Raw genomic sequence first — 23,930 nt, 5'->3', positions numbered from 1 at the left:
CACACACACATACACACATACATATTTCATCTTATCTGCTCATCCATTGTGCTTTTTCCCTATGTTAGCAATTTTGAGTGCTGGGAAATCAAGCAGAACTACATGAAAACAAAGACCCCTGGCCAACTGTTTCTCCAAGTTGGGTATCCTGTGCCGACTGAACCACACTGACCACTAGAGCAGGGTTCAAAGCCTGTCATTCATACCACTATCTAAACTGATGGCTTTTCTTTGTTGTGAAATGCTCCCTGACCTGCACTGACAGTTGGTATGCGGATAGATGAAAGTGATTTTATAATCATCACAAGTCATTTTGAAATACTTTTTAAAGAAAAGGTTTGAAAAAATAAAAAAGTACTGAGTATTAATTAACATAGGGATATGATTAGGGTTTGGTTTAATGTTTGTTTCTTGTAAATAATTATGCAATTTTATTTTACTGTTATTACTAAAGTACATGTAACATTTCTGAAGGACACCAAAACAAAGTGTTTCTGTGGACAAATATCCTACATTAGATCCAGCATGTGTTTGAACACTTTAGACACACTTACATCATTGCATTTACAACAACATATTTGCAAATGATGCCATAAGATAACATTTTTATTTTCATAGCCATCAGGTTCTCTCAGGTGACCTATAGCGGAGTTCCACTAAATTTGACAACCAAAGTGTCCAAATACCATGTTTATTATTATTATTATATTTATTGTTTATAATATAACAAACATATTCTTAATCAATTACTCTTGGTTATATATTTATTTTTCAAAGCTAATACAATGGCATTCAATAATGTCAAATTTCTTATGCAGGTAAGAGACCGGCTGAGAATGTGGACATAATGGTGCTGGAGACAGACTACAGCTCCTATGCTACGGTGGTTTTTAAGAGAGCAGGGAAAATTACCATGAAACTATATGGTAGGTGTTCTAGTCTCTATTTTAAACTTCTCACACCCACCCTTTTGTGTCACAATGGCACCACTGTGAAAAAGAGTAGGCTACTGTTTTAATTAAATACTTATTTCGTTTTTTTAAAGGACGGTCCAGTGAAGTGCCTGATAATATATTGGAAAAAATTTGAGGATCGTGCAAAGACATTTAATTTAGGATTGGACGTCATTTTCCAGAATCCTGACTACGGTGAGACAATGGACAAATTAAATGTAAATAATAAAATAAAAACACAGCGAATGAACACTCTTTTTAAATCCTTTTGACTCTTTTCCAGGGTTCTGCGAGTCCACAGAAAAGGTCCTGGGTAAGAGCTACATTTTTTGTTTTTACATCGGCTTAATGTTTAATTAACTGACATTTACAGACCGACATGTATATTGTTAAGTAATTTAATAACTGTTGCATTCTAAACATCGCACTGCTGATTCTAATGTCATATTCATGCACGAGTCGTTATTTTGTAACGGTTCTTTTTAATGATTCAAGTGAACCGATTCGCAAAGCGTATATAAATAGGCCTACTCGACAGTAATGGAGAACATTGACACAACATAAAACGTATTCGAATACAGAATCATAAAATGTTTAACAGAATACTTATTTCACTACGTGCAATAACACGTATAATCGCGCGCGAGGAGTTTTGCGAACTGATTCAATTGAATCGTTTAAACGAACCGATTCTCGAAATGAATCAGATTTCTCGACTTCTCTGTGCCGTTGCTTGGTTTTGGGCTTATTGGCTGAAAGAAATGTTTTTTACCCTACAAAATGAACCAATCCGGACATTTGTGCATCACCCGCTTGTGTTAGAATCACGTTTTCTGTTTTACAGGCATGTGTTGCTAAACTTGCATAACTTAAATTAGGTTTTGTAACAAAAATAAACTGTATGATTTTGTATAATCTCTATTTTTGCCTAGCAACCTAACAACACTATCATTGCTTTGTCCACCAGATCTGACCTAAGACCAGCATCTTGTGAGCACTGTGAGAAAGCATTGTGCTAAGAATTTCACCAATAAATTTAATTTGTAATTTCAAGGTTTTGTGTGTTAACTTTACATTTTCTAGTTTGATCATGAACAATAGCATTCAATATAATAGGAACCAATAGATATTGAGGAAAGCGCATCCCTCTAATCTTTAATTTATTTGGGTTACATCCTTGCTAATAAGTATCGAAAGTGGTGATTTTGCTCAAGCCATTCTAGATGTAACAGAAGAGTATTTATACAACAAGGCAAAGGCATCTTGATGAGGTTAGTGTGGTTTGTGATGTAACTCTCAAAACAAGACTCTGCCTGCCCACCCTTTCAGAGTTACACAACACAAGGGGTAAACATGTTACATATCCAACATTCCAAAAAATATCCTACGGTAATCATTTTCATATGGAAAAACCTCTAACACAGAAATGATCTAGTTTTAACACAAAATTGCTTTTTGCAGCAACTGTCACAATCACCCGGCTGGACAACAGCTTGATTTGGATAAAATGCATTTTGATATTTTGCATTGCATTTTATTACAAGCACTTTTGGACTTAACATCATCTCCAGTCTACACTACCATTCAAAAGTTTGGGGTCAGTAAGATGTTTTAAAAATAATTGAATACTATAAATAATTTATTCAGCAAGCATGCTTTAAATTAATCAAAAGTGACAGCAAAGACATGTAAAATATTACAGAACATTTCTGTTTCGAAAAAAATGCTGTTCTTTTGAACTCTCTATTCAAGGACTCTTGAAAAATGGTTTAGACAAAAATATGAAGCACTTTTACACAGTTAACACAGTTAAACTTTGATAATAATAAAAAATGTTTCTGGAGCAGCAAATCAGCACATTAGAATGATTTCTGAAGGATCGCGTGACACTGAAGACTTTGCCATCACAGGAATAAATGACATTTGAAAGTATTAAACAGAAAACAGTTGTTTTGAATCATAATATTTAACAGTATTACTGTATTTCTGGTCAAATAAATGCAGCATGGATGAGCAATAAGAAACTTCTTTCAAAAACATAAAACAATGTGTGCATGTATTGCATGAAGGCCAAACAGGGACATCAGACTGCAGGGTCATAAAAAGCATCAAAAATACCCTCAAACACCCACATATACCTGAAAAAATCTACACGTGCATGTTGAAATTTGTGTAACAACTGTAATTATCATTCCTGCTGTGTCGTCGGAGGTGGGAGGGACTCAAGGAGGGAGGGTTTGGGGGGCTCAAATCTGAGGATAAAACAGGGGCTGCCTTTCGTCTTGTCTACACAGCCAACTTTGCCTTCTGAACTGCATACAGAGAGAGAACCTACACTTCTGCAGCCATGACGACTGTCGTTTTAAAGATGCTGTGCATTCTGCTCTGTGCAGTGTTCGCCTCTGCTGATGTCATGCCCATGACTGACTTCGACATGGAAAAGGTAAAAAATGAAAATATACAGGCATTTACCTTGCAGTTTTACTGTAAAATACTATAAATGAAAGCATCTAAGTGTTAGAAGTGAGTTTTAGGGCTATTCTCAGGTTCGGTTTACTCTTAAAAAGGTTCTTTAATGCCATCAGTGGTTACATGAAGAAACTTCCATGGAATCTTTCCATTCTTTATAGTATAAAAAGGCTCTTTAGATTATTAAAATATTCTTCACAGTAAAAAAAAAAAAAGGTTATTTTAAGAAGTAAAGGTTCTTTAGGGAACCAAAAAAGGTTCTTCTTTGGCATCACAGAAAAAAACAAACATTTTGAAACCTTTATTTTTAAGAGTGTTGGTCTAAAATAGTTATATTCTGTGCAGATAGGAGGAAAGTGGTATCTCATTGGTTTTGCTACAAATGCTAAATGGTTTGTCAGTCACAAGGCTGACATGACGATGGGAACTGCCATGATGGTGCCTACCGAGGACGGAGACCTTGATCTCAGTTACACTAATCTGAAGTAAGCTCAAGCTAGCTTTAGTGTTCAAGGAGAAGAGTTTTGATAAATATTCTTATAATTACAAAAATAACTTTAATTACTTCATTTGTTTCTCAGGAGTGATGGTTCCTGTTGGAGAATGACACACCTCGCCAAGAAAACTGAGACTCCAGGACGTTTTGTCTTCTACAGCCAGCGTAAGTCGTCCTGCTTTTGCTTCAGCTTATGGTCAGGTTTTTTTTTTTGTTCCTTTGGCCTGAATGTGTTCAGTTTTCATCAGGTTGGGGAAATGAAAACGACATGCGTGTGGTTGATGCCAAATTTGATGAGTACGCTCTCATTCACACTATCAAGACCAAGGGAGGTGTTTCTGAGGTTCTCAACAAACTCTACAGTAAGAGCTCGATTTGTCTAAATGACACAATTTAGCTGTAACGTTTTCATGAATAAACGCTAAACGGACCCTGAATGTGTCATCAACAGTTCGTTCCACAGTACTTTCTGATGACTTGAAGGAGAAGTTCAGGCAGTTCTGTCTGGACACTGGCATCCTTGAGGAAAACATTGCCATACTGCCAACAAATGGTATGTTTTAAGATTTTAATTAATCCTCAATGATGTATTTTTTTTAATACTTGACATTTTTGCTAACTTTGTACCTGCTGTTCTGCAGGAGAATGCTCGGTTGCCTAAGTGTCTCGTCCAAAGTAAGACAACTTCAGCTGGTCTGATCATTTCACCTGAAAAACAGATGTGAATTAGCTGGCCTTCTGTCTGCTTGGTTTTTGTCGCTTTCATTTTGTATGGAAACATCAGTTTTTCTTTTTGCCTTAAACACAGTTGTTGTGCTCACGATGACAAACCAATTTGTAACTACAGAGCAAGAATGTCTTAAGCAGGGGGACAGAATGGCAAAGTATTACCTTACCATCCAAATGCAATATGCATTTTAATAAATTGAACTCAGTTCTTGATGTTTCTGTATTGATGTGTGATTTTTTTTCTTCCTGTAAATGTGTCAAACATGTTTCATAACCGATATGGCATACCTGTAAACAAATTTTTATGAACAGTGCTTTCATTTTTTTTTGTCTTTGGTGGTTTTGTTTACTGCTGTTAGATTAAATTGGTTTACAAATGACAAATGTTGGTGTGATTCATTCAAATTCTCCATTTGCATTTCATTTTATAATGAAAAATAAAAAAAATAAAAACGTTTTAGACACAAAATACTGTTTATTACTTCTGTATTTACAAATATTTCATATACACATAACATTTTTTAGAAACTCTTTATTCCAAATTATACATTTTCAGTATCTGTGTAAAAAATAAAATTTACCCTAAACATCTGAATAATAATAATAATAATTTGAGGGTGAGTTTTACAACAGACCAAAAGCCAAATGGCCACATTCAAGAAATACACAAACTAGCGTCTAAATTAAAACAAATTTAGAGAACCAGCCATTCGGCCTGATTTAATGTCTGCACACTCTGATTAAACCTGAAGATCTCTTGTGATTGGAGTACTATTTGCAATATAATTTATTGGAAATATTACCAAGAAACCCTGTCCTACATTATAAATTCATTGTCTTAAATAACAGCTCTTATTAGTAAATTAATGCACCAGTGTTGTCGATGCATTTTGGTTAGAGAACCAAAACGAAAGATGGGTTTCCCAAAAGCCTATCTGGTCTGAACAGCCATTTTTTCCCTCAAATTAAAACAAATTTTTAGCAGCCATGGCATAAGTCGAGTTTTTCAGTTCTCTAGAATTAGACATTCTGCTCGTCTAAAGCTAAGATACCAGTCGATAAAGCATTAGCACCGTAGTTTAAAGACAACGGACTTCTTCAAGGCCTTATTCCCAAAACTTTTGTACTTGTAAACGCATGTGCACAAACACGCCACAATCACCAAAGCTGTTGTTTTGTGTAACATGCAATACAGGAGTCATAATTCTAATTTATAACCCGACGCTCCAACATAAAACTACACAGTATGCATGTCGTCCACCCTTGATGGATTAGTACGTAAGTTTATCTATTTTCGCAATTAATCTAAAGCTCGTCAGCAGATTTAGACTCTCAAGAAAGGTTGATTCAACCTTAAAAGAATGTATCTTCAGAACATTGACTTGAACTTTACAGCAGTGTAACTTGCAACTGGACACAAGAGATGGTTGTTTTTTCTGTATTTCCTTGCACTTTCAGCCTGTACCATCAGGGATCCAAAAAAGCCTCTAGTTGGCTTTTGGCCCTGAAGACCACAGCTACATCAGAACAGAGCTTTTCCTAATGGGTTTCTGATTGCAAAGGTCACATAGTAGGCATTAGGTCTTTATGATGCCGCATAATGTGCTGATTCTTCTCCGACGGTCTGCGGAAACCTTTCGAGCAGAAGTCACATCGGTGAGGATAGTCTTTGGTGTGAATGGAGATCACGTGCCTCTTGAAACCAGACGCGTCGCCCGTGCTGTAGTCGCAATACTGGCATTGATAAACCCGGCGTTCCCGGTGGCCCTTGGACAGACCGGCGCCGCCCAAAATTTTCTTACCTCCATGAGCACTGAGTCTAAACGTCTTCTTAAGAGCCTTTTTGTCAGGAAAGGCCTGCTGCTCCTTGGTGTGCACTGACAAAATATGCCGGCTGAGAACAAATGGATCTGCGATTTTGAAATTGCAATGCCTGCACTGGTGTAACTTCTTAGCCTTATGGGCAGCCGAGTGCTTTTTGAGCTCCGACGGCCGGTGGAAGCCTTTTCCACAGACTTCACATTTATGTGGATAGTCTTTGGTGTGAACTGAAATGATGTGGCGCTTCAGGTCACTGGAATTGGAGCTTTTATGGTCACAGTGGGTGCACTGGTGCGTTTTGGCCTCCTCGTGTGTCAGGCCGTGTTGTAACAGCTCGTCGGGTTCGGCAAACGTCTGGAAACAGCGCTCACACTTGTAGGGCATCTCTTTGCTATGCTTGGTCTTCACGTGTGTCTTTAAGTTGGACGAGTCGGCTGATTTGTAGTCGCAGTAATGGCAGGAGTACGGTTTCTCACCGGTGTGGGTTCTCATGTGTTTTTTCAGCTCTGAAGGATGCCGGAAACCCTTCCCACACTCCACGCAGATATGCGGGAAATTCTTGCTATGAACGGCGAGTAGGTGTCGGTTTAGAAGTCCTTGTTCTGCCGTCTCGTATTCGCAGAACTTGCATTTGTGCATTTTGGTGGTGGGTGGTGGGATCTGAAGCTTGGATTCTCGGTGGTGGTGCTGCAGACGGTGCGAGAACAGCGCCGCCTGCTGGTGGAACTCTTTTCCGCAGACTTCACACTCAAATGGTGATTTACTGCTGAGGGTGTGGATCTCCATGTGGTTGTGGAGACTGGCTTTTTTGTTAGTGGTGAAATCACAGTCCGTACACTGGTATTTCTTTCGGTTTACGACATCCTGATGGTGATTCTTGGTGTGGCGCTTGAGGAAACCACGAGACTTGAACTTCTTCCCACATAGCATACAAGGGTACACCGTAAGAGGCTGGCCGTAAGGTCCAATGATGATTGCTGAAGTTGAAAAAGTAAACCAAAATTAATATATATGCTATAGCTGAAAGATATGGGGGTCTGTAGGATTGTTTTAATGCTTTTAAAATCTCTTCTCTCTTTAAAAGCTGTATTTATTTCATAATAAAAAAAATACAGTAAAAACAGTAATATTACAAAATGATTACAATTTAAGCAAAACTGTATTTTATTTTAAAATGTAATTTATTATTATAATAGCAAAGCTGAATTTTCAGCAGCCATTACTTCAGTGTCACATGATCCTCATGTTGATTTGCTGCTCAAGAAACATTTCTTAAGAGTGCAGTGCTGCTTAATATTTTTTTTTCAGGATTCTTTGATCAATAGAAAGTTCAAAACAACATAATTTATTTGAAATACAATCTTTTGCAACAATGTAAGTATTAAAAGTAATATATGTATATATATATATATATATATATGTGTGTATGTATATATATATATATATATATATATATGTGCTGTCAAACGATTGATTGCAATTAATCGCATCCAAAATAAACGTTTTTGTTCACATAGTATATGTGTGGGGGTATGTGGCGAGGGGGGCGTGGGAAGGCGAAAGGCTGCAGCGGGAGAAAGGGTTTGGAGACGAGCGGTGATAAGGAGGTCAAGTGAATAATGATTAACACCTGTTTGCAATTCCAGTGATTGGCGGAGAGACGAGAGATAAGCGCCCGCCGACCTGGGAGAAGGGAGAGAGAGAGTCGGAGCAGAGTGTGCGTTGTGTGACAGACCAGAATGTGGAGGCAGAGCCGAGCAGCGCTTATTGTTTATTTTATTTTGATTGTGGCGACCAATAAAGAGGTCTACCCGCCACCCCTGACTTCCTCGTCCTCCTTCCTGACTCACGAACTGTATTACAACATGTATTCAAAATATATACTGCAAGTGTGTGTATTTAAATATACATAATAAATATACACAGTACACACACATATATTATGTAAATAAAAACTTTTATTTTGGATGCGACTAATCGTTTGACAGCACTAATAATAAAATTAAAAAAAATTATATAATATACAGTATATATATATATTTAAAAAGTTACGTAAAATGTGAAATTAAAGTGTAGAAGAGATGTACCTGTGTGAACATGACGAAGTTCAGAACGTTTTTTGCTCCTGTTCTTGTTTCGCTGACGGCTGAGTCTTTCGATCATATCAGACTCATCAACATGCAGTAAAGCACTAGCTGCTCCATTCCTGTTCTCACAGCTTTCACTCTCCTCCCCACCTGACAGACATCACATCATATTTCAAGGTTATAATGAGAAGCTGTCTTGTACTGCAGATTAAAGAGATAGGTGTATTACAAGGGTTCGATTAATGAACTATAACTCGTCTCAGTGATGAATTTGGATGTTGGCATAAAGACTAAAGTCTATTAGGAAGCCTGTCAATTTATCAGTTCAAATTAATTTAAAAAGACTGCATATGTCCATTTCATAGTAGGAAAATTCCTTATTAGCTAATGTACAAATGATTTAGGAGACATAATTTAGGAGAATAATAGGACACATGCATATTTCTTTAGAATTAAAGGCACAATATGTAAGTTATTAAAATATCCAAAAACCACTAGAACAGTGTTATATATTTTGCTGACTTGTGTACTTACATTATCCCAAATGTTTCGAAGAATGTTTAAATCCAGAGAAATAAGCTATTTTAACTAGTGACACGGATCGTGTCTATAGTGTCATTGTGTCGCCTGCCAATGACGTCATACACCCTCGATTTCCGGTTTTGTTTTGTAGAAAACATGGAAACACCAAAGACGCTTTAATACGCTATGGATTTTATTAGACAGGTGACGACCGCACAGATTAGCATTATAACAGAACGTTCAAATGTATCTAGTATGATAAAACAGCGCTGCTTACTTCTGCTGCTTTCCGGAAGGAGCGGAATAGGTCGACTTTGGCATAATAAAAGCTCCGCTGCTTTCGAGCCGTGTGTCACGCTCATTCAGCGGCCTCGTTTTGCTTCGACGGCTTTCAGCCTCACCCTGCTTCATACTACGACGTTAATAAATCTTTAATACACAAGCTCATCCATGAACATGATTTCTGCCCGAGTCCCATTGGATTGCTTCGGCTGTGGGGATGAAGACGACAACTCCCATGATTCCACACCATCACGGCGTCATCTAACTATGCATTTGTTCCTTTGTTTGTTTTGAATACGCGCCCTCTAGTGGCAAAAAATTACATATTGTGCCTTTAACTGCCCAAAATGAATTTTAAAGTGATCAATATTGATTGTGGAAAACACTGCACAACGCAACTTTTGAATATGACCAAAAAATGTGTGTTTCACTAACCGTAAGCAGCTGCCCAAGCCACAGGCATGAAGTCCTTGCCGAGCGATGCACTGTCAAGTGTCCGCTGAGCACTGCCAGGGTCCTCACCCCCTACCACCACTTCCATGTAGACCTCATCTGTGATTTTAGCCACATCTGTTTGAGGAACACATAATATCACTTGGAGGAAACACCTTCATAACCAGCTGACAGTAAAGGGACTCACTGATATCATCCTGGTTTTGATTGGCTTCATCCATTGACATGTACACCATCTTTTCTCTTATCGGCATTCCAGAAGGATCTACCAGCTCCACGGTTTCATCTACATCAAGCTCAGTGTCTCCTATGTCAACAGTGCCTCCTGTAAATTATCCATAAATCTATAAACACCAAATATATATACACACTAAGATAAAAAGTGTTTGATATAAGCTCTGTAATGAGGTACAGCATCGTGCTGCAGACTTGAAGAGAGTTCTAACATACCCAAGCCCTCCTCCTCTGGGTGAGCCTTGATGATGTACACTTTGATGACCTCTTGATCCTCATCATCCTTCTCCACATCCTCTGGGTCTTCTAAAGTGCCCTCAATAGTAACTTTCGCATCCTCATCGGAAACCACTTTTCCAGCCTCATCCACTGAAATAAAACCAAGACAAGTCATGCTTTACGTTTACCACATTCTACACAAAGTGGAAGCTTTAAACAGCAGCAACAGTAATATGGTTAAAAACACTTGTGTTTAATAAATAAATAATAATGAGAGAAGCATCAATTCTGATTATTACTTTCATGCTATGACCAATAGCTGATAAATATTGATATTAAAATTCTATACTATTTTATCTAAATAAATGAACACTAAAAACTAAAATCAGTTATTTTAAACGATACATGATAAAGTGAATTTAGGCATCATAAAAATTATAATGTATGGTATGGAAATTTGCTAAAGATTAGAGTTGTTAAATTATTCATGTTTTTAAAAATTAACGTCAATTGAGCGTTAGATGATGGCAAAGGTAATCTAAAATTAGAGCAATTGAGCATGCACAATTCTATATTATAAAACGGATAGTTCCGGTCCTTGATTCTGATTGGTTGAGCCGCGTTCGAAGCTGTTGTAAATTACACAACAAACATACACCATTGTTTACTTCTGTGTGTTGCTCGGCAACCACTTTGTTGGAACCACAACTTTTTCTGAGGAACTACATTGTTTGGATGTTAGAATACTGTTTTTATTCATATCATTACACTTTATTTGCTCTGTTTTATTCTGTGAAACCTTACTACATATATGGAATAACCGTTTTATAAAAGCAATAAGCCCCGTGAAGCCATGGTTTACAGTGAATTTATAACAGCTAAGGGGGTTATAACGCCCCTTAGCTGTTATAAATTCACTATAAACCACGGCTTCTTGGGGCTTATTGCTTTAATGAATATCAACCACTAAATGAATCTCTGAATTAAAATAAAATAATAAGAATATGAATTATAATTAATAATAAATAATGAACCCGTTGTGAAATTTATGTGAGGAAATCTTTTGCCATCACTTGGATTTCCTTTGAAATGACTGGAGTTCGCTTACAAAAATGTGCTGAAAATGTTACTGTTGTCAAGCAGCACAGAAACTTCCTGAACAATGAGTCATTAATATCCACAGATCCTTTTCAACAAATGTTTTATTCTGATTGGCTGAAGCCACTCACAAGAGATCATGAGGTAGTCTCCACAGGTGTCAGGATCCTCCTGTACCTGAGCGTCAGTCACCACATCGACCTCCAGTCCTTCTTCCTCCAGAGCCACATCATCAGGTGACATCACACAGGTCTCCACAGCAATAGTGCCAAGCGCTTCGTCTTCATCTATGCATGGCACGTACTCCGCCACCACATCCTCGATGGCTTCCTGGATGACCAGCTCCTCATGGGCGAGGCCGTGCACCGTGATCTTCTCACCCTCCACATCAGACACGAGAACCGACTCCTGCAGTTCAACCACCACCTCGTCTTCTCCATCAACCTCTTCATGAAGAACAAATAAATGTCTTTACATTCATAAACCAACAATCTGAGAGACTTCAGTCATTGTTTGTTTACCTGTCCCATGGAATATGATCTTGGGCTCATGGGAATGGAGAGAGAGAGCCGTTACATCTTCATCCATTGTCTCCACTGGTCATCTGCATAATATAAGACCTACAGGAACAACATGCAAAATGAAATAAAACCATCAGAACACAATAAGAACATAAAAGTCTCATTTGTATGCAATTTACAGCATAAAATCAGCATTATATAATATTTTGTCAGAGTTATCTTGCAATAGGATACGTTGGGATATAACAAAGATAACCACAACATCACAAAAGAAAGTGATAAAATAACCAGGTCATATATTCATATTTATTTTCTAGTTCCTTCCCATCACTAAAGCAATTAAATTATTCTAGTAGTTATACATTTTATATCCCAATCAAATGCATGTCTTGATATATTGTATAAAATAATAAATATAATTTTTAGGATGAAAATCATTAAATCTTTTAATTTAAATGTAATAACATGGTTAAATGTAAGCGTTAGCAAATCTCAAAATGAACACCTGCTTTTCATACTATAGGCTACATCATAATATTGTGATGCCTAAATTCACTTGCAGTATTTGAAATGACTGATTTTAGTTAGTTAGTTTTATTTTAGTTTTTTTTTAATAAAATTTTGTAGAATGTAATAATGGCCATCAGTTGTAGGCCATAACATGAAAATACTTTTCACATGTTTCTTGATATTGTATAAAATAACGAACATAATTTTAAAGATGGAAATCATTAAATCATATTTAAATTTAATAACTTTAGTTTGCCATTACGTATATAGTCAAATTATTAATACATCTAAGCACCTGCTCTAGACCAGTGAATATTTTTGAAAGTCTGGTACACCCTTATGTAGAAATACTTTAAATTACAACACAAGCAGATTTATTTTCAAAGTTACAGAGCTAAAAAATAACTGCACAATAGGAATGACCTTATTATACTAGTAGTACAGTAACTTTAAGGCAAACAGGCTTCCATGAATCCCATAATCTGATACTGTAATGTAGTGTTGACGCTTCTATTCCCATCTGTGACAGTAAGAAGGGGCGTACCCTCGACGAGACTGGAGCGCAGTGCCCCGCCCACTGCTATAAATAACCAGGCACGCCCCCTTTCCCAATCATCGCCATTTTGAATAAATTAAAAGAATTAATCAAATCTCATAAATATATACTTCAGTGTCAGCAGAATGACACTCAATATGATCTGCAACACAATTATAGTTTGCGTAATCCATCTGAACCTTAAATCAATGTGTAGTTGCTTATGAATCAGTCATGCGGGTCTTGAGAGTTTCGTCTCCGCGGCCTACTTTAGGCCTCTGAAGGCCGCGGCTCGCTGCTAACAAAGGCCTACGCGCCACTGCAACGACGTTAATCTCTCTGACAGATAAACACGTATTTCACACAGACTCCAAAATATCGCATCAGACGCTAATCTAACAAATATCAAATTGAATATTCTGTTAAACTCAGCGGCCTACCTTTTGTATTTTTTTGTTTCGTTTCCAAGGCCGTACGGGTTTCCTTCTCCCACCCCCAGACTCGGGCAGAACGCAGACGGGGCTCTTGTGTGAGTAGGGCGGGCCGCCGCAGAGCGCGGAGGGGAGGGGCCGAGTCTGATGCGCTCCGAGGCGCTGCAGCCTCCAGCTCCGCCGGCGATTACGCCGCCTTCAGAGGCGCACGTCACAGCCTCGGAGCCGCAGGAAAATGCGGAAGGAGTCTGAGAGAAGTGGCCGCAGTCCGGCTCTTTTGGCAGGCCCGCAAACTGTATTTTCATTGCACGTTGGCCATTTTAAAACTAGGCGATATTGAGTAAAACCAAACGAATGATTTTGTTTGGCGCTTTGGAAGTCGCTTGTGAGGGAGTATTTGTGGGCTTTATTTTGTGGTGGCATGAAAGGCGTATGATGCGGAATGATTGGCGAGCTCGGGATATTAGCCAGTTAGGGATTTATGCATATAAAATTGTTTAAATGACTATAAAGGCTTATTAGGAAAATAGTTTTGGTTGGAAATATTTGCTGAGTAGCACATTCGCACAGTTTAGTGCGAATACGGTTACTGACCTGGTGGTTTTACGTTTTTATTCTTTTCCTTTTATAAAGACGCTTGAACATGTCAGTTTGTCCTAACATTAGGTACAGGCCGACATACTTTTATAAACAAGAACTATTAGCATACATCAAAAATCAAGCAAACATATATAACAAACAATATACAAAAATAATATAAATTAAAAATAGCGACAGCATAAAAAAATACTCAAAAGTATGATAATATTAATACTCATTCGAGTTAGCTAAGCGATGAGGTTAATACTCATTTGAGTTAGCTAAGCGATGAGGTTGGCTAGAGATAATCAGATCGAGTCTAATGTTCTAACACCGTTAAATACTATAACTCGGGTTATTAATTAAGGTATAATGCTGCCAAAATGTTAAGACAACTGCTGCTCATTCAAAAACCTGTTACTACATGCTTATAGATCACCTTTATCATGGTTTTAATATACAAAAACATTTGTTCAGGATATTTAAGTTTATTCAAAGGCATAGAAACCAATATATCTGTTGTGGACCTGTACCCCCACTTCTAAATAATCATTACTTATTGACTCAAGTGTTAATTTGTCACCCCACATTTTCAAATGATTTTGGATGCTATTAATAACCCTGCACGCCATACTAAAATAAGGTTGTTGCAGCAATTTTATTGCTCTTGCAATAACTGCTCTTGCGAGAATAAGGTTTTAATAGTAATTTTAGTGGTTGAAAGGAAGCACCATTTTCAGAAAACAGAGCACACAAAACAGTTTGATCCAAAAGGTTTTTATTAGTCATCTTCTTTGTCAAGCCAAGGAATATTGTTTTCATTGCATTTCTCATAAATGACACCAATCCTTCCACAGAGGATGGTGAACATCTTAAAATACAGGGCCAGTGCATTCCTATCAAAAAGAGCCTTTCCATTCACTCTGCGCTGACGACGAAACGCGCTGGCCTGTGCACGAGTGTGTGTGAAAATGATTTAATAATTATGTCCGGCACAGAGACATTGAAAAAATGTGGTCACTCCTCAATCATCATCGACTGTGGGTGTGATGGTCACCCCTCTCCTGATCTGACCCCATCCGATCAAACTAGGTAAGAGAAACAAATCAATGACTGTTCAAACTACATTGATGAAAAGTGGAAAATATCTAAATTATAAAACAAGTTTTTGAATAATTGCGCATGATTCATTGATGCACATTATTTCACAGAACAAACAGCTGAATTAAAATGTGCTCACCGCCAATGTTTCTCCACTCTGCGACTCAAGGCGATCTTCTCCCCCACCTCTGTGCACACAGGGTTAGTGAGCACAATCTTGGCCAAATCAGCTTTCACTGCACTCACACGACCTCCTGTCGACAGCGAGCCAATGTTTACCATCAGCACCTCATTCTTCGACAGCTTCTGAACCTGTAGGCCAAATCAGTAAGAAAATCAAAAACTGCAAAAGCATTCAAAATATGACAAAAGTACAGTTAAATCAGAATGCTTAGTTATTAACATTACATACCATATACACTCTACCATTCAAAAGTTTGGGGTCAGTAAAATTTGATGCAAGTAAAAAAAAAAAAAAAAGATCAAGAGAATCAGAATCAAAGAATCCTGAAATATGTCCTAACCAAATGTATGCAATTCCAGTGACAAGCAATTTGTCCGCACCAGATGTAATACACAGCCAATCAGGTGTTGGCAGCTTTCTCTGTACTGCATTTGCCGCAAAATAGATAACAACCCAATTAAGAAATATTAAACCCTTTTTAACACTATTAAAAATACATACAGAGTGACTGAAATAATTTTTTGTCAGAAGATACACTTGTTTGCTCACAACGAGTTCACAGTATAAACACGGTTTCCTTTATTTTCAAGATCTGAATGGTAAACTAGCCATTGTCCCTTCCAGCATGGCTATAAAAGTCATGGGAAACGATATTCAAACTCACATGAATCCCTTTTAACATTAAATACAGCACATAATCAATATCTGAGATTTTCTTCATAGTATGTACTTGTTCCAGCTGCGACGTCACAAATAGAAACTGTTTCTTAAACCGAATCCGTTGTCGCTTGAAGCATTTTGCTTTAACGTCTGGTTAGAACTAGGGATGCACCGAATTTTCGGCAAACGAAAATCATCGGCCAAAAATGGCATTTTTGGTTTTCGGCCGAAAGAGAAAAACGGCCGAAAATATAGGCTACATATAATAATATATATGGCGCTGCGCCCCGCCCGGCAGTGTTCAGCGCGCAGGTTTCACTCTCCTCGTCACTGCACGGTTTGATGCTCTGCTCAGTATTCACTGTTGCCAAATCTCGCAAGATAAATAAGCAACCGCAGCTTCAAAAACAAGCCCAAAACAAGCCCAATATTTTTTTGATGATTTATTATCATCAATATTATTTATTATCAATTATTTTTTTACCAATAAATGAGCCTGCAACATATTAAACTGAAACCACTCTTTTATCTGAAAAGCAAAAACAGAAGTTATTTAGCAAAAATCAGCAAACTGCAACAAAGTGGGAACAAAACTCATCTCCAATCACCTGTGAGCAGAATAGGATTGGAGAGATGGAAAAGGAGAAAAACACAGCTTCAAAGGGGAGCTGTAACATAGCCACATATTTATAGCCTACTAAAATATAGGCTATTCGAACCAAATGTATATACTCTTAGTATTAGTATAGGACTACTTGTTTTTTATTACAGTCCGTGATAATTAATACATTACAAAAACACTGTAAAAATTAAAAATTAGGCTAAAAGAAAGTCATCCCACTCCTCTATGTCTACTTCTATCATCGCTTGGATTCCAGTGTTACGCGCCTTCTTTCTGAACGTGATTTTTCTCCAATTATGGCGAGGAGGGGGCGGAACATTTGGCAAATTACGCTGCAGCACTTATATTATTGCACTGGTTGACTATTAACCGTGAGCAGACAGAGTGTCAATCAATGCATTGGAGAATACAGCGAACATAAATAAAGAAACGATGTTGCTTGTCAGATTTTCCTAACAAGCAACCATATTTTTTCAAATAAGCCCAAAAATCCACAACCCGGGATTTTTTCATGCAACTTTAGAAAAAAAAGAAGGCCAAAGTATAATAGCCTGTGTATAATACACAGACTTGGAAACTTTGTCAGTATTCCGCTCTATGAATGTGTGTTCCGCTCATGCTCACCGGAAAAGCAAAGTCTGCTCAAATAACGTGCTGACAGGAAATTTCTATGTAGTATGCTTGTTCCTGTTTGCAGTAGCGCTACTGTGCTGTAACATGGTGTAGGCTAGTACAGCTGTACTGGGCAATGCTGGTAAAATGATGCTAACTTCAGTGACGCTATGCTCTGCTCACACGCTCTGATAATAATAGCTCTGTAGGACTATACATTATTTGGATAATTAGTCCAAAAAAACCCCAAAAAACAACTTATATCTGATTCTGTTACACAGAAGTGAATAAAAATAATATACTGATATTTAATATTAAGGTAACACTTTACAATAAGGTTCCATTAGTTAATGTATTAACTAACATGAATGAACAATGAACAATACATTTATTAATCTTTCTTAATGTTAGTTAATGAAAATACAGTTCATTGTTAGTTCATGTTAATTCAGAGTGCATTATCTGTTAACAAGCACAACTGTTGATTTGAATAATGCATTAGTAAATGTTGAAATTAACATGAACTAAGATTAATAAATGCTGAAGAACTATTGTTCATTCTTAGTTCATTTTAACTAAAGTAGTTAACTAATTTTAACTAATGAACCTTATTGTAAAGTGTTACCAATATTAATATAAATTCTGTCCAGTTTTATTGTATTACTTTCAGTAAAAGTGTGGTTATTTTATTGGCTTGTGTTTTTTAAATTCAGTATCATTAAAATTGAGTTAAATTTAAAAAGACTTACAAAATTACTTTATATTATTTAATAAAATAATAAATGATCATTACAAAGCATTTTCGGTTTCGATTTTCAGCCAAGTGCATCCAGAATTTTCGGTTTCGGCCCAGAATTTTCATTTTGGTGCATCCCTAGTTAGAACATAGTGTAATGGTTTCCACAAAACTATTAATTAACATTTTTAACTTTGCCAAAAAACAAAACAAAAAGATCATGTGACAATGAAGACTGTAGTAATGACTGCCGAAAACTCCGCTTTGCCATCACAGGAATAAATGACATTTTAAAATGTATCCAAATAGAAAATAGTGTTTGAACATACTATTTAAAATGGTAATGATATTTCACAAGATTACAGTTTGAACTGTATTTTTGATCAAATAAATGCAGCCTTGGTGATATTTTTCTTTCAAAAACAAACAAAATCTTACCAAAATCTTACAAACCCAAATCTTTGAATGGTAGTATGTACAGTATATTATGTCTGTATTGCTAGAAATAAGTTTGGCCAGCCTCGTGAAATAACACCATTACAATGCCTATGCATTAATAGTGGACTACATAAAACACAACTCTCTTAATTTCGATGTGAGGAATTGCCTAAAATTCATAAGTCTAGTCTCATTCATAAGGATGTGGAACAATAAACAGAGTTAACATTTTGTTTTGATCATACTACTTTAAAAGCTTTACCTTGGCTGCTTTCTTGTCACCCTCAGTGCGCACGCCAAGCAGCCTTCTTAAAAGGAAGTAGGAGATCTCAAGCTCTGTGAAGATCTCAGGAAGAGCCCCCACAGCGCCGAGGACCTGGCCCACCATACGATCTGCTCTGCACAGTGTAGGGTCGATCTTGGTGCCAACACCTGCAACAGAGAATGTGCATAACAAATATTAAATCATGTAACAACAACACACAAAATTACAAGACTGCAGTAATGTTTAAGTCTGCATACCAATAAGGCCACCAGGAGCAGCATACTGGAGGTCATTGTGTTCGGCAAACAGGGAGACAATTTTGGAGAAGATAGGTTTGCACATTAGTTTGCCTTCATGGTCCTTAGAAACAATACCTGGTCTGACCTCAATCTCCTGTCCAACCTTGAACCAAAATAAACACAGAGGAGAAAAGCATAAAAAGAGGAACAGAAATAGCAACAGCAAAGCAGAAGCCTGATAGTCTGACAATGAAATTGCTTTAGGAATTATGGGACGGTGGAAAAATGCTTGGCATAAATTGGATCAAACAAGTCAAAAGTTACCTTCAGGACTCCTTTGAGGATACTTCCTCCAGCTACACCACCTTTCAGATCATCTACTTCACAGCCAGGCTTATTGACATCAAATGACCTGATTACTGTAAAAAACAAAAACCCATCACTCATCTAAACTTTGACACTGAGCACAATGAGTCATCTTTAGTAATATTCAAGGTCTCCTACCAATAAGTCGAGGCTCAGAGGTGAAGTCGCGGACAGGCACAGGGATCTTATTTACAATGTACTCGCAGACAACCTCAATGTTGTACTTGAGCTGGGCTGAGATCGGGATGATTGGAGCTCCCTCTGCTACTGTGCCTGAAGGAAAATAAATGAAAGTGAAACCTTATTATAATGGAACAGTTTATCCACCAGTCACTCTGTACAACTCATTCAGGGCGTTTCGAGGACACATAAAAGAATAACACAAAGAATCCATGTTAAATGGATAATTCACCCAAAATCACCATTCTGTCATAATCTACTCCTCCTCATGCCATCGATCTAAAAAGACAGTATTTTGGAGTTTTTGTTGGATTTTTTTGGAACATGACAGACCCATTCACTTATATGGAAAAAAAAATCCACATTTAAAAAATTGTGTTCAACAAAAAAAATACAGTCATTCAGGTCAAACAATATGAGGGTGAGTAAATTAGGACAATTTTTAAATTTTGGATGAACTCTCTTTCCAATTTCAATTTCAGGGAATGAAGTAATCTCTAGATTTGTTTGTCATGTTTGTGTTATCAAAACTTTGAAAGACGTATTTAGAATTAGATTAAATGCAACAGTAAAGACTTCCAAAATGTTAGAGTAGATTTCTATTTCAAAAAGATGCAGTTTTTAACATTGATAATAATAAGAGGAAGAAGAATCAGCATATTAGAATGATTATTGAAGATTCATGTGACCCAAAAGACTGGAGTAATGACTGCTGAAAAATTAGCTTTGCATCACAGGAATAAACTAAATTTTATAATATATTAAAATATATATTTAAGTGTAATATTTCACAATATTATTGTTTTTTTTACTTTATTTTTGTTCAAGTAAATGCAGCATTGGTGACAAGAGACTTCAAAAACATAAAAAATCTTACCGACCCAAATATTTAAACAGTATCTCTCAATTCATATCGGCAATGACACTGTTATGATCTCTTGTTCGACTATCAGCAAATCCGTGATATTTCAGAATAGCACCAAGCTAAAACTCTTACCCTGCACAAAAGCCAGGATCTGTTCATACTGCTCTTTGGCCTGACTTTCTTTCACCAAGTCGATTTTGTTCTGCAGAATTAGTATGTGCTTGAGCTTCATGATCTCAATGGCAGCCAAGTGCTCTGACGTCTGTGGCTGAGGGCATGATTCATTGCCAGCTGAAAGAGTAAAGAAGGTCATTAGCCACTCATACAACATGATAACGGCTGTGTTCATTACTTGCAAGACAAAAACCACTACAGGTTGCAAGGTAAATACTCACCGATTAGGAGTAGCGCAGCATCCATTACAGCGGCACCGTTTAACATGGTGGCCATCAAGATGTCGTGACCCGGGCAATCCACAAATGAGACATGTCTAAAAAGACAAAAAGAATCAGGATGTCTGGGGAAACCAATGCTGGCTAACTGGACCATGATAATTGAATTATAAGAACTGACTATAGAGATTGAATTCAGAAGGAAATTCAGAAGGGCAGTCGTGGGCTAATGGTTAGAGTCGGACTTGTAACCCGAAGGTTGCGGGTTCGAGTCTCAGATCCGGCAGAGGGAGTGAATAACTCTCAATACCATGACTAAGGTGAGCAAGGCACTGAACCACCAACTGCTCCCCGGGCGCCACAGCAATATGGCTGCCCACTGCTCCGGGTGTGTGTTCATGGTGTGTGTGTGTTCACTACTGTGTGTGTGCACTTGGATGGGTTAAATGCAGCCATACTTGGCCACACTCACTCAAATAACACATTGATTAGACCAGTGGTTCTCAAAGAAAAAAAGAAAACAAAAGCACCTCTTCAGCAGACGGCATCACAAGCTGCTATTGCTAATTTGCTGCTACCCTTCAACAGCAACACACACCCACTGTCTACACCAGACACAACCGTTGTTGCATCTCACCTCATCTACACTGGACGCAACAAAGCGACTGTTGCGATTCCATTTGTCCTTTGACAGAAGTATTATTTGCTAGTCAGAGGCGAAGTGTTGGTGCCAGATTTTTATTTATTTATTTTTTTTAAAGGGGCATTACCAAAAAAGTTTGAGGACCAATGGACTGTACTTTAAACAAAAGCAAAACAAAACAAACATAAAAACACTAACTAATAGGGGTGGGAATCTTTTGGAACCTCACGATTCGATTCATCTCAATTCACGATTTTGAATCAAATTTCGATTCGATTTATGCATAGATTTGATTCTAGCTTACTGTTTTGTGTTACGTTTCCTATTTGACTACAGCAGACAAAAAAATCTCACTGAATTAAATGTAAACCTTGAAATGTATTGTTTTTCTTCCCATTTTAATCAACCTAGTATTATAAAACAAATGCCATTTAAGCTTACTGCAATCATTACACACGAGTAGCAGTCGTCTGTAATAAAGCAATGCAGCCCTGAGACAAACTTCTCAGTACATGAATAAAATTCCTTGATACAAAAATATGGTAACACTTTAGTATAGGGACCAATTCTCACTATTAACTAGTTGCTTATTAGCATGTCTATAATTAACATATTGGCTGTTTATTAGTACTTATAAAGCACATATTTTGCATGACCATATTCTACATCCCTAATCCTACCCAATACCTAAACTTAACAGCTACCTTACTATCTATTAATAAGCAGCAAATTAGGACTTTATAGAGGCAAAAGTTGTAGTTAATGGTTTGTTAATGGCGAGAATTCGACCTTAAAATAAAGCGTAACCCAAAAATGTTAACTTTGGCATATAAAAAAAAAAAAAACTGGTAAATCGGCAGAATATAGAATCGCGATTCATAAGTGAATCGTTTTTTCCCCCCACCCGTACTTACTAAACGGTTAAAGCAGCACTATGTAACTTTTGGCGCTCTAGTGGTTGATAAACAGACCTGCACACATCCCGCAAAAGAACATTCCAACTGGAGCTACTTCTCTAAGTTTATGTCTATGGCAATTCACGCAGGTATGTGTTACTCCGCAGCGGTGACGACCCGACCAGGCTACAATAGTCCAAATACAAGTACTTATTATAAGTGTACCGTAGTGATTCGGAATAAGACAAAAACGCGGTTTGGAAGATGAATTCATGATGTACTCGCTCATTATATACATTTTGCAAATTTTGAACACAGAAAAAGTTACATAGTGCTGCTGTAGGAATAGTTCACGTGTGAACTGATGCCATTTTTCATGTGATTTAATGCGCATACGTCATTCATTTTTGGGTGAAATATACCTTTAATACTAATGTAAAAAAGTGCTAAGGCCATGTATTCAAATTATTATTTTATAGAATTGTATATATCTATATCCATTATATGATATTAAAATAATATATATATAACCAACATACCTGACTAATTTGAAGTTGCCTTTGGTGCCAGGAATGTCTGTGGGGAACTCATCAGGTGTGCTGCTGCCACATGATCTGTAACACTCTGGCCGTGGACAACTTGGATCATCCAATTTATACACCTAAATATGGGATTTAATACAAAAGATATAAACTTTAAGCAAAAAATACAAACATCAAACCTCAGAAATAAATACTTCACATTTGCTCAAAAGAAATAACTTGTAACAGCCTCTCTTAGAGGAAAAAAAAACATTTATCCTAAAAAGGGGTGCTGTAATTTGCTATTGCAAGCTTAAATTGAATCAAATAATTGCTATTACTAGCTTCTGACTCAGAGTGTAGCTTGCAAAAATTATTTTAAAGAGATTAGCAAACAACTCCATTACCTTAGCATTAGCATAACCCAACTTGATTGTAATGTTTCTCTCCAGCTCATTTTTGAATCTGACAGTGTGAACTCCAGAGATCGCTTTCACCACTGTTGATTTTCCGTGGGCTACATGACCAATAGTTCCTAGAGACAAAAAAATTGGCATAATTAATTTCATGTGACATTTGTTTGTATGCAAAGCAGCACCTTGCACAAAACAGTAAAAAGAAACCTCACCTATGTTTATTGTGGCTTGTCTGCTGATGATCTCTTGGGACAGAGGAGTTAGTTTCCTCACATCCTATAAGGCAAAACAGATTTGTTAATGCTAATCAGGAAGTATGGCAAGCGGTTTCATTTGTAAGTTAACTTTAAGAAAAACATACAAACATCAAAAATATCAGTAGTGACAAGCTTCAAAGTAGTCCTGGCCGATAAAACGGTACAGATATTTATCGATGGTACACCTTCATCGATAACAATAGAAAAAATGTTCGATATAGTGCACGATATAGGCACGTGTTATGAGTGACGCAGACAGCACACACAAACACATGCTGTAATGCCTGCCTGTGATGAGGAGATTGTGAATAAAAAAAATTAATATTAGTCGAATTTAAAATAAACATTTGCATCTAAATACAAAAATGGTACAATCCAATGTTAGGTGTGCATCAGGGAGCGTCATCAGTGGAGCACGAGATGCGGTGATGATGTTGTAAGTAGGGATGCACCGATACCTATACTGGTATCGGTATTGGGCCCGATACTGAGCTCCTGTACTCGTACTCGTTAAAATGCCCAGATACCAAACGCCGATACCACACAGCATGTGTTAAGTGCCATATTCAGACAAAGAAACACCGACAACAGAACAACA

The 23,930-nt window shown here is 37.2% G+C and overlaps 4 protein-coding genes across 6 annotated transcripts in view; 2 read left to right on the top strand and 2 right to left on the bottom strand.

Moving 5' to 3' along the window:
• The window catches only part of LOC107695378 (uncharacterized), a 2,776-nt gene extending 1,653 nt beyond the window's left edge, over window positions 1-1,123 (top strand). Inside the window, exons 4-6 of the mRNA XM_016495262.1 lie at window positions 69-139; window positions 819-926; window positions 1,046-1,123. Coding sequence (XP_016350748.1) covers window positions 69-139; window positions 819-926; window positions 1,046-1,089 — 223 coding nt within the window. The 3' untranslated portion in view covers window positions 1,090-1,123. The remainder of the gene's footprint in view (window positions 1-68; window positions 140-818; window positions 927-1,045) is intronic.
• Window positions 1,124-3,226: 2,103 nt separating this feature from the next.
• On the top strand, window positions 3,227-5,031 carry LOC107695405 (lipocalin-like). Of its 2 annotated transcripts, XM_016495290.1 has the most exons (7): window positions 3,227-3,396; window positions 3,768-3,907; window positions 4,004-4,083; window positions 4,167-4,280; window positions 4,370-4,471; window positions 4,560-4,593; window positions 4,727-5,031. In XM_016495290.1, exons 1-6 carry the CDS (start codon window positions 3,301-3,303, stop codon window positions 4,577-4,579), a joined length of 552 nt encoding a protein of 183 aa, XP_016350776.1. In that variant the 5' UTR covers window positions 3,227-3,300; the 3' UTR covers window positions 4,580-4,593; window positions 4,727-5,031. The 2 variants fall into 2 exon arrangements, with proteins under 2 accessions (XP_016350776.1, XP_016350774.1); XM_016495288.1 differs by having other exon boundaries at window positions 4,560-5,031.
• Window positions 5,032-5,216: 185 nt separating this feature from the next.
• LOC107695403 (zinc finger X-chromosomal protein-like) lies at window positions 5,217-13,733 on the bottom strand. Of its 2 annotated transcripts, none has more exons than XM_016495285.1 (8): window positions 13,370-13,733; window positions 11,885-11,983; window positions 11,495-11,809; window positions 10,263-10,415; window positions 10,000-10,137; window positions 9,795-9,929; window positions 8,556-8,705; window positions 5,217-7,445 (listed from the first exon to the last, which is right to left on the bottom strand). In XM_016495285.1, the coding sequence occupies exons 2-8, from the start codon at window positions 11,949-11,951 to the stop codon at window positions 6,211-6,213; spliced, it is 2,193 nt and encodes a 730-aa protein (XP_016350771.1). In that variant the 5' UTR covers window positions 11,952-11,983; window positions 13,370-13,733; the 3' UTR covers window positions 5,217-6,210. The 2 variants fall into 2 exon arrangements, with proteins under 2 accessions (XP_016350771.1, XP_016350772.1); XM_016495286.1 differs by having other exon boundaries at window positions 9,795-9,911.
• Window positions 13,734-14,700: 967 nt separating this feature from the next.
• The window catches only part of LOC107695401 (eukaryotic translation initiation factor 2 subunit 3), a 16,108-nt gene continuing 6,878 nt past the window's right edge, over window positions 14,701-23,930 (bottom strand). Inside the window, exons 2-12 of the mRNA XM_016495284.1 lie at window positions 23,288-23,351; window positions 23,067-23,194; window positions 22,678-22,799; window positions 20,603-20,697; window positions 20,340-20,498; window positions 19,301-19,435; window positions 19,121-19,215; window positions 18,815-18,959; window positions 18,555-18,724; window positions 15,180-15,352; window positions 14,701-15,027 (exon numbers count right to left, since the gene is read on the bottom strand). Coding sequence (XP_016350770.1) covers window positions 14,964-15,027; window positions 15,180-15,352; window positions 18,555-18,724; window positions 18,815-18,959; window positions 19,121-19,215; window positions 19,301-19,435; window positions 20,340-20,498; window positions 20,603-20,697; window positions 22,678-22,799; window positions 23,067-23,194; window positions 23,288-23,351 — 1,350 coding nt within the window. The 3' untranslated portion in view covers window positions 14,701-14,963. The remainder of the gene's footprint in view (window positions 15,028-15,179; window positions 15,353-18,554; window positions 18,725-18,814; window positions 18,960-19,120; window positions 19,216-19,300; window positions 19,436-20,339; window positions 20,499-20,602; window positions 20,698-22,677; window positions 22,800-23,066; window positions 23,195-23,287; window positions 23,352-23,930) is intronic.

Source organism: Sinocyclocheilus anshuiensis, unplaced genomic scaffold (assembly GCF_001515605.1).
Source record: "Sinocyclocheilus anshuiensis isolate Anshui unplaced genomic scaffold, SAMN03320099.WGS_v1.1 scaffold110, whole genome shotgun sequence".
NCBI lineage: Eukaryota > Metazoa > Chordata > Actinopteri > Cypriniformes > Cyprinidae > Sinocyclocheilus > Sinocyclocheilus anshuiensis.
Note: the sequence above shows the minus strand (reverse complement) of the source record. Positions and strands in the feature narration are given on the sequence as shown.